The sequence below is a fragment of the Schistocerca piceifrons genome, chromosome 2 (genome assembly GCF_021461385.2).
Source record: "Schistocerca piceifrons isolate TAMUIC-IGC-003096 chromosome 2, iqSchPice1.1, whole genome shotgun sequence".
Lineage (NCBI taxonomy): Eukaryota > Metazoa > Arthropoda > Insecta > Orthoptera > Acrididae > Schistocerca > Schistocerca piceifrons.
This window is the reverse complement of record NC_060139.1, coordinates 899319411-899335070: the sequence shown is the minus strand read 5'-3', so window position 1 is coordinate 899335070 and position 15660 is coordinate 899319411. Positions and strand designations below refer to the sequence as shown.

At 42.6% G+C, this 15660-nt stretch overlaps 1 protein-coding gene across 1 annotated transcript in view; it reads left to right on the top strand.

Annotated features, from left to right (window-relative positions):
* LOC124775975 (putative nuclease HARBI1) overlaps positions 1-12710 on the top strand; it is a 42526-nt gene extending 29816 nt beyond the window's left edge. Inside the window, exon 2 of the mRNA XM_047250815.1 lies at positions 12578-12710. Coding sequence (XP_047106771.1) covers positions 12578-12710 — 133 coding nt within the window. The remainder of the gene's footprint in view (positions 1-12577) is intronic.
* The last annotated feature ends 2950 nt before the right edge of the window (positions 12711-15660 follow it).

The window sequence follows — 15660 nt, the reverse complement described above, 5'->3', positions numbered from 1 at the left end:
AAATAGATTAAACTTTTATTTGCACTCTCGAATACCGAAGTCAGTGATGTAACAGAGTCCAGATGATGAATATTGTTTACAAACCAACTATGGTGTTTCCCACGTTTAGAGAACAGGCAAACGTGTGTCCAACACACATCACAATCAATATTCTCTCAACTAAATAAAGGCGCCAAATGTACAGAAGCAGTCAACCGAACAGTTTACATGGGAGGCTATAACGCTCCACCGCAAACGCACCATCTTCTCAAAGTTACACCTAATCATGAAAGCCACCCAGCACATACTAAGCATTAGTTCGCTACTCGGTCGTCTAGAAGATGGTAAAGTTGACTATGATACATCCCTACACCCCAACAGGCCTGTGCATTCGGAAGGTCGCTAGCTTTGACATAGCAACGCGAATCAATACCACCACAGACTTTCCATACACGAACACATTCTAGAAAACCTCTCACATATACCTCCTATCATTCTACTTACAATTAAATCTTACGATCGCGGTCTCAACTGAACGGTATTCGGCAATGAGCGAAGTATTGGAAATACACTCTGTTAAACGCTGTGACTCTGGAAATACATGTACCTTCCTTACCACTAGGCATACTCTTCCCTTCGCTATCACAGTACTCCAAGTCAAATCCATACCCTCCCTACAACAGTACATAGACATTTCCTTTACACGAACAGATATACACTCCTGGAAATTGAAATAAGAACGCCGTGAATTCATTGTCCCAGGAAAGGGAAACTTTATTGACACATTCCTGGGGTCAGATACATCACATGATCACACTGACAGAACCACAGGCACATAGACACAGGCAACAGAGCATGCACAATGTCAGCACTAGTACAGTGTATATCCACCTTTCGCAGCAATGCAGGCTGCTATTCTCCCATGGAGACGATCGTAGAGATGCTGGATGTAGTCCTGTGGAACGGCTTGCCATGCCATTTCCACCTGGCGCCTCAGTTGGACCAGCGTTCGTGCTGGACGTGCAGACCGCGTGAGACGACGCTTCATCCAGTCCCAAACATTCTCAATGGGGGACAGATCCGGAGATCTTGCTGGCCAGGGTAGTTGACTTACACCTTCTAGAGCACGTTGGGTGGCACGGGATACATGCGGACGTGCATTGTCCTGTTGGAACAGCAAGTTCCCTTGCCGGTCTAGGAATGGTAGAACGATGGGTTCGATGACGGTTTGGATGTACCGTGCACTATTCAGTGTCCCCTCGACGATCACCAGTGGTGTACGGCCAGTGTAGGAGATCGCTCCCCACACCATGATGCCGGGTGTTGGCCCTGTGTGCCTCGGTCGTATGCAGTCCTGATTGTGGCGCTCACCTGCACGGCGCCAAACACGCATACGACCATCATTGGCACCAAGGCAGAAGCGACTCTCATCGCTGAAGACGACACGTCTCCATTCGTCCCTCCATTCACGCCTGTCGCGACACCACTGGAGGCGGGCTGCACGATGTTGGGGCGTGAGCGGAAGACGGCCTAACGGTGTGCGGGACCGTAGCCCAGCTTCATGGAGACGGTTGCGAATGGTCCTCGCCGATACCCCAGGAGCAACAGTGTCCCTAATTTGCTGGGAAGTGGCGGTGCGGTCCCCTACGGCACTGCGTAGGATCCTACGGTCTTGGCGTGCATCCGTGCGTCGCTGCGGTCCGGTCCCAGGTCGACGGGCACGTGCACCTTCCGCCGACCACTGGCGACAACATCGATGTACTGTGGAGACCTCACGCCCCACGTGTTGAGCAGTTCGGCGGTACGTCCACCCGGCCTCCCGCATGCCCACTATACGCCCTCGCTCAAAGTCCGTCAACTGCACATACGGTTCACGTCCACGCTGTCGCGGCATGCTACCAGTGTTAAAGACTGCGATGGAGCTCCGTATGCCACGGCAAACTGGCTGACACTGACGGCGGCGTGGCACAAATGCTGCGCAGCTAGCGCCATTCGACGGCCAACACCGCGGTTCCTGGTGTGTCCGCTGTGCCGTGCGTGTGATCATTGCTTGTACAGCCCTCTCGCAGTGTCTGGAGCAAGTATGGTGGGTCTGACACACCGGTGTCAATGTGTTCTTTTTTCCATTTCCAGGAGTGTACTTTATAAACCTGATGCTCAAATGCGAACATATCATACACCCAGCACTAATACTAAGTATAATATTACCTCGTCAATAACTGGATGCATACGACACCAAATAATACTGACCGAAACCAACGATGGATGTGCATGTCTCTTACTTTCTTCCTGAGAGACATACCACAATGTCATAGACGTAATCGAGCATATGTTAAAGAAAAAAGCCTGATCCCAACAACTACTGCATGTTACTCTCACAAGCGCTCGTCGTTCTACTGGTGCACCCAAGTATTCATGTCAAAACCTATAACCGCTTTATGAATCGAGGTATGACATTACCTCTGAATGAGGGGGTGTTAGTCATTCGCCTAAGGAACGTCGTATGCAAGCGCTATTTGCTACTCCATCACACAGCACACATCTGCATAATTCATTAGTTTTTGCAACGCATTCTTTCTTGAGACCATATCAGACGTTCCGCGATATATCCGCTGAGTTATAAGCGATGACAGATAGTAGTTGTAGATGATGTGCTGATTGAGGTCCTAAGAACAAAAATATACACTAACTTCTCAGATCTCTAGCCTTACGCTATATATTAGAAATTACGTCCATTCAAACACATACTTGCATAGGCTCACACCCACAAGTCAACCGTATTTCACGCACTCTCATATCTCTAAACGAGTCACCTTCCTCGAATCTGTCTGCTACAGTAAAATTACAATCTCCTTTTAATCACACCCTACACATCCTCCAGTCGCACCCATTTCTGCAGCTTTCCACAAGTGCTAGTTCCAATCTAAGTCGGAAAAAGTCATATTCAACACCTTCTGCAACCCGTGTAGAAACAGATCGAGCCGAGTTACTGCAACAGGACCGTGTTCTGAGCATTCAGTGGAAATGCGCGCAGTGTGGTGCGTACCCAAACGTAGTACAGATCCCCAACATGCTATCTTCCTATACCCACCCCAGCATCGAAAAATTATGAACTATAACAGTTCAACCTATTTACAAGTCACCTAGGCCTCGATGCGGGCACAATGACATATAACTACGGTGGGCCTCCAGCGCAAAGAAAGACATTTCACAATACTTCCCCAGAATAGCGTAGCGTGCAGCCACCCAGGCATTCCTAACGGTTCACCAAGTCCGACACCTCAAACTGCAGCTGCCTATGTGGAGACGATCATATTAAATATACAAACACCTAGTAGACCACTAAAAACTTTCATCACCTATACGTTAAGCGAATTATCGTATGAGATGCTCCCTCTGCTCCTGTTTCAAACACTGTTTTCTAACATGCTTTTGTACATTGCCAAACGTTTCGTTTTCTGACACAACTTCGGGGTCTGTGTCAGATTCTAAACTGACATTAAGACGCTCTGATCCACGACCTCTCACAGAAAACTAGACATCACACAGTGTAAATCAAATTCTTACAGAGGATAACATAACACTGGATGATTTTTAAATAAAACACACTTACAGCATAAGGAAACTAGAAGAGTTTGGTAGCGTTGTGGAGAGTTTCCAAATTAGTGATTCATGACCTCTACATTTAAACTCATATGTCACCGTGACAGAATAGATGATGGCTCTGCGTCCCATTTGAGTTATTCCTTATTCCTTATTTTTCACTCATGTACGCGATCGCTGTTTAACTGCTAGCAACCCCCAGAAGTTGTCACCCATCCACAAAACTTATTCCCAAACTCAAACAAGCGATGTACTCAATCATTATGTGGTAAGCAATGCGCGGATGTGATGGAAAAGACACCGTCAATGTACTGTAATATTTACAAATGATGTTGATAGCGTGAAGAATTTTACACTACGTTCAGCACTGGCCAATGATGTGGCAGCATGTTTCCCCAATTTCAGTATCATAGCTAAACTATGCCCTCTCTACATTGCGAGTATCATTGCGAACATCGATAGATGACTGAGCAGTACGTCCACTAACTCTTAATTCTCGAACACATGAATCATCAAACTATACGAGCGGCGCTCTACATATTTCTATCACCTCGAGCGTAGTGTCTAATTTACGATCTATCTCTCAGCGTATGGGAGTCACAGAGCATTCTCAACTCTAAATTATTGTTCTAGAGTTTAGGATCTGTACATGGAAGGTATTGATAAGATAAAGAGAAAATAAACACACACACTACAATGTTCTGCACTTAAAAACGGGCTGTATAATGTTAGATCGAATACCTTTCTGGCACGGTAGCTCAACGTGTTTGATCAGAGGGCTGCTCGCCCTCTGTTATAGAAAAACTAAGTAAAGGAATCAACGATCAACTTGAACGGATGTCATGTGACGTCCTCCCAGACCAAACGCAACGAACAACACCGAAAAAAATAAAGAAAAAAATATATCTGAATGGTCAGCGTGACGGACTGCGGTCCTAAGGGGCCCAGGTTCGATTCCCAGCTGTGTTGGGGATTTCCTCCGCTCAGGGACTGGGTCTTGTGTTGTCTTCATCATCATTTCATCCCTATCCGGCGCACAGGTCTCCCAATGCGGCGCCGAATGTAATCAGACCCGCACCACGGCGTCCGGACCTGCCCCGTAAGGGGACTCCCGGCCAATGACGCCAAACGCTCATTTCCATTTTTCAAGACTGTTATAAGCAGGTCATACTGCGCTTCATTTGTCTTATATTTTGGATAGATTGTAGGTTATTACCTATAGGCAGTTACATTATAGACTATGGCATATATTTTCTTTGATGTTTATGATGAATCTTATTCTTGCAATTTTTTACCATTAGCACATTTTAATCCTATATAATTAGCTGTTACAGACCCACGTTGTGCTTGTAAATGTTTCCTTTTTTGCCGTCGTCTTACCATAATTTTGTTAAGGGGTGACAGATCTATACTTCAGCAGCTTAGCACAGACGGCTTGGTACATACAGAAGTAAATGGTAAGCGTTCAGGTAATGGTCATGTGGCAGGCGATTAGGCAGACCATGCCTCATGGTTTTGCACCTCATGAATTTTCAAAGTTACTACTAATCCATTAAAAAAAAAGTCTTACTGGATTGAGAATAAGTCAGACTCTGCCTTTGTCAGCAAATGATATGATATTTATGATATTCTGTAGGTATTTCTAGTATTACAAAGAATCTTTATAATGTATTTCTTTTGAAGACTTTGTATTAAGGAGAGACTTTGTGTAGATGATGATATTTTCTTGGGATTTCATTATGATATTTTTACTCCTAGTTAGAAGGTGTGAGATTAGGGTTGCTTTTTAAGTGATTTGCTGCTCTGCTATACTTGATTTCTTTTTCTTTATGGTGATTTGTGGTGGGGTACCTAAATTCTTGTTGTCTGATGATTAATATTTTTCTGCTATGTGATAATATTTATCTTGTCAAGTCTGACATATATTCATTATTTTGGCCAAATTATTATTGTTGCTATCTTGGCTGACACATGACGAATGACTTTAAATTACTTCTCTCCACAGGTACAATAGGCCTATTGCAATACACAGACCTTCCTTTTTCTCCTTATGGCCTATTTGTTCCTGTAGTTAGTGGAGCTCCTACTTTTCCCTTGTGTGTGTTTACTCTGCAGAGACAGTTAGCTTAGATATTAGCATAAATAATTTTCTTTATGTTAACAGAGGGTGGAAAGTATCTTGTCATAAAGCAACTATGTTTATACACTTCTCCGAAAGTATATAACATCTATTTTATAGAACTGTGCTACTCATGTTACCGAATGTGACCTGCTTTGCTCCTGATAACTATTTTTCACTTGCACCTCTGTAACTTTGTGTGCAATTATTCTTGTCACACAGCAACTAAGTTTGCGCATTACTCTGACATGTGGACTTTGTAAATATTTTTTGAAGTCTGATTATTTGCTTAGTTTTAAGCCATTTTGTCAGTATTTAAATGTACTGTATTCTGGTATTTTATTTCTCATTTTGTTTCTTAACGTAATATGTATACTTGTTCACCATTGTATTTCATTGCCTGGACATACCCTTTTGTTTTATATGAGGCATTTGTACTTTATTTGTACTCTTCACAGATATTGAAATATTTTCATTGGGAGCCACTGATAGCTCTCATACTTTATTTGATTATACGCTGGCTTGTAAATAGCCTGTACTGCTCTTAAGAATACACACAGTGTGGAGATCTCATGGAGATTTATCCGTAATGAGTGGTTAGGTTCTTGCTACAGTGTGGATAGACTATTTTTTAGTACAATCTGAGCTAGCTAGATCCTCATCACTGCCAATACCTAATTTTTCTAATGACAATGCTAGTGGACAGCAAGATTGTCCTCACTGGTCAGTTTTGTCAGATACTTCTCATGTTAGTGCCAGTCGGACTTCAAGATTGTGCTGCAGTGTTTGGTGATATTAAACACGTCTCATGTTGGTGCCAGTGGACAGCAAGATTGTCCTTAGTGGTCAGTTCTCTCAAATACTTCTAATCTTGGTGCCAGTCGACTGCAAGATTGCCCTGCACTGGTCTGTTCTATGAAATACTTCTGATGACAGTGCCAGTGGGTCTGCAAGATTGTCTCACTGTGCTTTTCAAATAATATTTACACTGTCATTGTCTGTGGGACTGGAAGATTTTCCCTCAGTGTGTCATATAGTTTGCTTATGCACTTAGGGTTGGCAGTTATGTATAAGTTTTACTGCTCTTACGACACTTTTTTGTGCCGCAACCTAGGATGGTGATAAACATTTTCTTTGCTCTTCGGACGCTACTGTGTGCAGTGCATATATGTATTCTATGAGCTCTCTGTACTAAGAGTTTACACTTGTAATGCAGTGTGAAGTGTAATGAGGGTATACTAATATTTCGCAAATACCATGCTTGTAACAAAATGTTTATGTCAACCAATGATTTGTACCTATTTTCAGTTATGCAACTGTTTAGGTAAAGTCCACCAATAATTTCTACTTATTTTCTGTTATGTATAGTTTTATTATTACTTGTGTACTCGTATTGTATCTTTGGACTTTTGTATTCACCTTTCTACATCTTTCTATCAGAATATAGTTTTTGTAAAGTAAAATTTCCCAGTCTCAGCAATGTCAATGACATCACCTCGCCTGTGATATTTTGGTCCACTGGACCGTGGGTTAATGATAGGTGTCCTGCATAATTTTGGTATGTGAATTTTTGGTATCTGAATAGATTGTAAGCGAGCAGCGATGTGGTAAGCTGTATCACAGAAGTTAAGCTAACATATTTGAGCTACGCGAGGGTGCAGGGGAGCAGTCGAAGTTTAGCTGTGTTTGAGTAAAGCAGGCAATGTTTAGCTCTTGTAGCAAGTGGAGTCGAAGTACAACTGTGTTGGAGTTTTTAAGCAGTGTTAGTGAGGAATCTATGGCGATTATGATTCAAACTAAAATTTATCATTTGTTCAATAAACATGATTATGAAACTGATCTGTGAATGAAGAAATCTAATTTAATGTGAGGTAAATATAATAATGATTTTATTATTTTGTACTATTGCTGCGCCACCGAACGAACTTGGTTACTGTACTGAAAGTTGTTAGATTTGAGAAATAGGAAAGTGTATTGTTTGGATGCTGAGAAGTTCATTAAATGTAAAATCTGCTTTGAGGAATATTTCTCTTTACACAAAAGAAAACAGAGTGTTGTCATTTATGCGGATATTTCATTTTGTTACCAACCCTTCTCTTATAATTCTTTTTAATGGATAATGCAACCAAGTATGTTCGATTTGCAGTTAACAGAGAACTCATTGCACCTCTCGACTTTCTGTGTGCAGATGCAGTAATTTGCAGCTTTAGCATAGCGGGGTCCTAGACAGGGAAGTACTGCAACGCGTATCCAGATTTGCGCAGATTTGAGCTAAGGAGAAAATATTTTGATTGTTTTATTTATTCAGTCAGGGCCAACTTAACGTTATTCAGAGACAGTTTTCGTGATCAAATTTTGCAAAGGCAATGTTTCTAGTTTACTTGTCCAAGATAATTATTCAGCCTGTTTATACTGTTAAAAATTCTTGCAGTCAGATTGCTAACTTCTACAATATGAAACACTTCTCCTTTCGTTATGAAATTTAATCTGTATTACTGTGCAGCTCTGCTTTCAGTTTACGACAGTTGATTTACTATCACAGTTGAAGTTTAAACCAGAAACAGAGTACTTCAGATATATTTTAATTATTCAGATAACTTTGATGGTAAAACATCAAATTTCCTATATCGCTGCAGCCGGGAAGAGATCCTGCAAGAATGGGACCAACGACGAATGAAGCGAGACGTAAGTGCAACCCTTCCGCAAATTGCTACAGATTTCAATTCTGGGCCATAAACAAGTGTCTTCGTGCGGACCATTCAACGAAAAATCATTGATATGGGCTATCGGAGCCGAAGGCCTGCTCGTGTGCCCTTGATGACTGCATGACACAAAGCTTTACGCCTCGCCTGGGCCCGTCAACACTTACATTGGCCTGCTGATGACTGGAAACATGTTGACTAGTGGAACGACTCTCGTTTCAAATTGTATCGAGCGGATGCCCGTGTACAGGAATCCATGGACCTTGTAGGTCAACAGGGAATTGTTCAAGCTGCTTGAGGCTCTGTAATGGTGTGGGGCGTGTTCAGTTGGAGTGATATAGGACCCCTGATATGTCTAGATACGACTCTGACAGGTGACACGTACGTAATCATCCTGTCTGATCACCTCCATCGATTCATGTCCATTGTGCATTCCGACGGTCTCAGGCAGTTCCAGCAGGACACTGCGACACCCCACACGTCCAGAAATGATGTAGTGTGGCTCCAGGAACACTCTTCGGAGTTTAAACACATCCGTTGGCCAAAAAACTCCCCAGACATGAATGTTACTGAGCATATCTGGGATGCTTGCAACACCCGCTGTTCAGAAGAGATCTCTATGTCCTCGTACCCTTATGGATCTATGGACAGCCCTGCAGGATTCATCCTGTCAGCTCCTTCCAGCACTACTTCAGACATTAGTCGAGTCCGTGCCCCGTCCTGTTGTGGCACTTGTGTGCGCTCGCGGGGGCCCTACACGATACTAGGCACGTGTACCAGTTTCTTAGGCTCATCAATTAGATATATATATATATATATATATTGTTGTGCAGTTTTGTCTGCGGAGAAGCAAGACAAGCTCGTAAGTTGGTCACATGGTCATGATGTCACTTCTAATCATGACTCCCGAAAAACTATAATTCTCTAGTGTCAAAAGCTGGATGGTTGAGGTACCTTGTTTCTTATTTGTCCAGAAACAGAGAGGGTGGAGGGGATGGCGGTTATTTGCAAAGACGTTCACATATTTCAGCTGCCGTGTCAGGACTTGTTTGTCTATATTTACGTGAGTGGGGTGGCTTCACCTGGGTGTCTACTTTTTCATCAATGTTTTTTCCGCCAGTTACCAGGTCGATCACGTCGGGCAATTACACATACCATTGTTAAAATATTGCAAATTCCTGGGGGAGATGGACTTGTGCTGTATTGGGCAGATAGATCGTGCTCTCTCGTTCATGGCCTGTGTTCGATGCGTCGATGCTCAATGTGTTACCTACCCTACTGGCCGCTGTGGCCTAGCGGTTCTAGGCGGTTCAGTCTAGAACCGCGCGACCGGTACGGTCGCAGGTTCGAATCCTGCTTCGGGCGTGGATGTGTGTGATATCCTTAGGTTAGTTAAATTTAAGTAGTTCTAAGTTCTAGGGGACTGATGACCTCAGATGTTAAGTCCCATAGTGCTCAGAGCCATTTGAACCATTTTTGAACCTACCCTACTCGCAACTCACTGGTTACATTCAACCCACATTTATCCAGATTTTCCCATGTTTATGTAATTGTGAATTTGCAGCAACGCAGTATTTGTCATACACACCGAATTCACGTTCACCTTCGAATTCAGTAAGCCTCGGAATTTTAACTAAGGTATCATAAATTCAGTTTATATTTACCGAGATTCTGCTGTGATGTCATTATTTTTGCTAGCAGGAGATAAAGCTCATTCAAAACATATACAAGCAAATAATGTAGGGAAGGTGTAGTAAGAGTTCATCTATAGCACTGTGGTATTTCTTTATCTTTATGGTTAAGTAATGCGCAATTTGTTAATAATCGCCGGCCGCGGTGGTCTAGCGGTTCTAGGCGCACAGTCCGGAACCGCGCGACTGCTACGGTCGCAGGTTCGAATCCTGCCTCGGGCATGGATGTGTGTGATGTCCTTAGGTTAGTTAGGTTTAAGTAGTTCTAAGTTCTAGGGGACTGATGACCACAGATGTTAAGTCCCATAGTGCTCAGAACCATTTGAACCATTGTTAATAATCGTTCTGTGGTATTTGTTAAATAATTCATTGCAATAGGAGCATATATTCTTGTACTTTTACATGCGGACCATGGAAAAAATGGAAAAATACGGAAAATGGTAAACTGTGGACAAATACGTGAAAATTTGTAAATTTGAGGAACATCTGAAAAAATACGAAACATGGTAAAAATGTGGAAAATGAGAGTAATTACATGTCTGCCTGTGGGTGGTGGCTCATTTCTGCTGACACCTCGAATGATGAAATTTGCGGCATAATTATAACGATTATAAAAATATCTTATAACAAATACACGCTGACCCCAAACGTGCATCTTATGGTTGAGAAGTAAGACTTGGGATCATTAGTTGACAAAAACTGATACATAAGCAACTGTAATGTTGAAATAGTGGCCATACTACTTCAGAATTAATGGATTCTGTTTGGACATGTAGTTAGATGGAATGAAACTAGAATGTGTATAACATTAAGGAAATACAGAAGTATATCTAACAAGATAAGCTCTTAGAAATGGTAGCAAAACCCAAATGTTCAACTTTCGTAAGGTTTTTTTTCCTTATTGTCATTTTGTTCCCCCACGTAGTGGTGGGCTGGCAGCACCAATGTTGCTGCTCCCCAGCCTACAGTTTTGAACTTAGTAATGGAATGTTTTAAAAATAGAAAGGTGAGCAAAACACGAGAACTGAATATTTCTGGGTGGCACTGATGTGGTGGCGTTAGCATTTCATGATGAGCTTCCCAGAGGCGACAAATTGCGTGAGATGGTGCTGATGTGACATCTGCTTAACGACCAGCTCTAGGTAAGGGGTACATGGAAGACATTGTGGTATCACAAAAGATGAAAATACAGAGCAGGCATGAAGCTGTGGAGAAGGAGAAAGATTGTTGGTACGGTTGTCAAAAGAGTGGTGATGAAAGGAATCGAGGGTGCTGAGGCACTGAATCGGTTGCTCAGTGGTGGGATGGAATGTATTAGATGAGGATGTTTACTTGGGAAAAGAGGAAGTAGTGTGGTTTTAGGAAGATGTGACCGTGGTATTTAAATGAAGTACAGAATGGGATGCCAGGGTGACCTGACAGAGGATATGCGAACGTTCAAATGGTTGGATGCCTTGAAGGACACTGGTGATGAAGTGTATGATGTCTTCAGCAGTTGAGTAGGACTTAGGGAGTTGTTTGGGTGGAGTGGCGTGTCAGTAGAGTGGATTTACTACGATCAGTTCAAGTTTAGGAGCAGGAAGTTTGGCTGTACACTTACAGGAGTAGGTGGTATGGAACTGTTTGCAAGTGATGCTGGTGGATGGAGACTGGAGGTTGGCACAGTGTTGGTACAGGTGACTGGCTTTGCAGCAGGGGCAAGTAGGAAGATTTTTGTATTCAAGTGTTAGATGATCATTGTAGATGAGTCGTTTGTGGCAACAGCAGGCTTGGGCTTAGGATTAGGAAGGTTCAACTTAGTGGTTGAGGTAATATATGATGCCTCCATTCTGAAGGAGATGACATATGGTTAAGGGATCTTTGGAAAATATGCACTTGAGGAATGACGGGCCAGAATGGTGATGAATTCGAAAGACTTTTCGAATTTGCGAGTCAATATTGGAATTCAGCTCCCACTCAACTTCCCTCACTGTGAGCTCAAGGTCCACAGCCTTGATCACAGGAGTAAGTGTCAGCAGGTGGTGTGGGGGTTGCGGTTGTCTGGGTCATGGTGTGCTAAACAGGAGCAGGCAGGCATGTGGACCAAGATGATGGAAGAGACTCGCTGCTGTAAGTCGGTTTGGAAATCAGGATCAGAGGATTTTATGACTACAAAGTCTTTGTGGGGTAAGTGTTGTGATATGTTGAGGTATGGAGACACTTTTTCATTCTGAGTGAAAGTGATTTTATATTGAGGAATCTGATGACTGGCTGTGATAGAATGAAGGACTGCATTGGAAAAGATGCGTGGGCTGAGATGGGAGCAGACTCCATTGGTTCTGACATGTGAGACTGGTGGGACAGCAGTTGGATGTCAGAGATAGTTGGATAATCCGTACCAGGTGGGTTCCAAGCTTCATTTGAGGACGAGGTGTCAGAGGATATTTATTGTGGAGTCGGATGGGAATTTGTATGGCTTTACTTAGTTTTCTTATCTGGATTAGTGATGGTGAAGTTGATGCAGCCACAGCTGTAGTGTATGTTGTTGGTGCTGATCTGGTTGTTGCTGGATTACGTGTGGCTGGGCGTGTGCTTCAGGATCCATATGCAATGATGACAGCAGTGGCAATGGACTAGTGCTAGAAGCTGATGGCACTGCTGGCTGATGCATTTCTGACATTGGTGACAAGGGTGATGAATGAGATGACTGGCAGCGAGGACTAGCAGCAATGGTGATGACAGGCAGCGAGAATTGGCAGTATTGATGACGTCTGGCAGTGAAGGCAATGACGATGATGAGTAGCGAGGGCTGGCTGTAATGGATTCATCGTATATAGCACACATATTCTAGATGATTATGGCTAATCTAAGCAATCTTACAGCAATTTCGCCACTCTGAGATTCGTTTCGCATAGTGTCTTCAAATAAGTCTAAGAAACAGTTCCTACCACTATAGCTGAATGCATGTTAGTATCTTACACCCTGTTAGATGGTGACAACGATCTGGTGTGACTATCTTGCCAGGCTTCCTCTACAGGTTCACACCAGGCCAAGAGACACAGTGACCGTTCTCGCAGCTCACCACCACAATGTACTTGTCTCACATGTAGCTCCTTTAGTTACAAATAGTATGTAGTTCATCGGTACTTTGCATTTCGCCAATAATAGTACGTCATGCTATTCATTTGTTTTGCTTTACAGTTTTATCACAACATCTGCATGCTTCATCGTTATGCATTTCACATTATGAACACAGTATTTAACTTCTCAAATTGACTATAATTAAATTATATGTACATTACATTGTGAGTATCTTTATGAAAGTTGAACGTTTGGATTTTGCTTGCATTTCGAAGAGCTTATCCTGTCAGATGTACTTCTGCATTTCCATACTGCTATACACATTTTCATTGAATTCCATACAACTACATGTCCAAATAGAATCCATTAATTCTGAAATAGTATAACCACTATTTCATCATTATGATTGCCTAGGCATCAGTTTTTATGAACTAATGACCCTAAGCTGCTAAACCTTTACACTTTTTAATAAAAAATAAAGAAAAAGACAAAAAAGAAAGGGGGAAAACTAATTTTAGCTTCTATTTTATTTCAAACTGTTGCCACTCATCCAGGCTGTCTATCTGGTTATATTGTATGTCATCCATTGTTTGTTCAACTACTGCAATATCTTGGATATTCGGGAATCCAGCCGGATGTTCGCAACATCAAGAAACTGGACAAGCTTCGACAAAAAAAAGGGAGGATGCTGAGTTCTCTCAGTTTCCTGCTGAGATGCCGAGGGATCCCTCCCTCGTTCCAGTTTTCACCGACGACGCGAACATCCGGCTGGATTCCTGAATACCCAAGATGTCAACAGATCGCCGGGAAAGCATGAAGAATTACTGTAATATGATTACAGTTGGTCATACTCTCTTAACATTTCATTTTGTGATGGTTGTGAACTTAATATTCCACAACTTTTGTTTTATTTCTGATTTCCATTGGTTTATTATTTATATTGTATCACACCAGTTATTGGTTGCAATTATGTATTCTTTTTTGATTACTGACTAACGGCTATCCGAGTAACGTCGTTCATCATGCCATCTAACGACGCACATTTCATGCTGTCAGTGTACGAGTATCTCCTCCATAAAAGTAGCATAGATGTATCTTTGTCAAGTTGATCACGATGTTCTGACAAGCAGCTAATCACAGCCCACAGTTGTTTGTAAAGCTACTCTTTGACTTCATTTCTATGATTAATGTTAGTGTCACCTACTGGCCTTTGTTAACTTCTCTGATAGCCTACTCGCCACAGTCTGACACTGCTTCTCTGCGAATAGACAAAGGCACTGTCAAAGACGCCCGTACGAGATGAGATCTTTATTATATTCAGTCATGGGCTCACTTTCGTGAGCTTTTTACTCAAGTTTGATTTAAATATAGTTCTGATTCTAATTGAAATTTCTGAATAGGGAATATTAAGGTGAATACTTTTGTTATTACGCACAATTAGCTATCGGTAATTTTCTTGTATACTTTATTGCACTGCTTTAGTCCGATGATAAAATTTTGAAACTCTTAACGTTTACTACAGAACTGTGCGAGCAAAACTTTCTATATTTCAAAGTTGTGTCAAATCTGAATGGTCGCCTGCCTCTACTATGGATGTACATTATGTAATCAAAAGTATCCGTACACCCCCAAAATAATACGTTTTTCATATTAGGTGCATTCTGCTGCCACCTACTGCCAGGTTCTCCATATCAGCGACTTCAGTAGTCATTAGACATCGTGAGAGAGCAGAATGGGGCGCTCCGCGGAACTCACGGACTTCGAACGTGGTCAGGTGATTGGGTGTCACTTGCGTCATACAACTGTACGCGAGATTTCCACACTCCTAAACATTCCGAGGCAGTTTCCGAAGTGATAGTGAAGTGGAAACGTGGAGGGACACGTACAGCACAAAAGCGTACAGGCCAACCTCGTTTGTTGACTGACATTGACCGCCGACAGTTGAAGAGGGCCCTAATGTGTAATAGACAGACATCTATTCAGACCATCACACAGGAATTCCAAACTGCTTCATAATCCACTGCAAGTACTATGACAGGCAGGAGGTGAAAAAACTAGGATTTCATGGTCGAGCAGCTGCTCATAAACCACAAATCAAGCCGATAAATGCCAAACGACGTCTCGCTTGGTGTAAGGAACGTTAACATTGGACGATTGCACAGTGTAAAAACGTTGTGTGGAGTGACGAATCACGGTACACAATGTGGTGATCCAATGGCAGGGTGTGGGTATGGCGAATGCCCACTGAATGTCATCTGCCAGCGTGTGTAGTGCAAACAGTAAAATTCGGAGGCGGTGGTGTTATGGTGTGATCGTGTTTTTCATGGAGGGGGCTCGCACCCCTTGTTGTTTTGCGTTGCACTATCACAGCACAGGCCTACACTGATGTTTTAAGGACCTTCTTGTTTCCCACTGTTGAAGAGCAATTCGTGGATGGTGATTGCAACTTTCAACACGATCGAGCACCTGTTTATAATGCACGGCCTGTACAGAGTTCTGGCCTCAA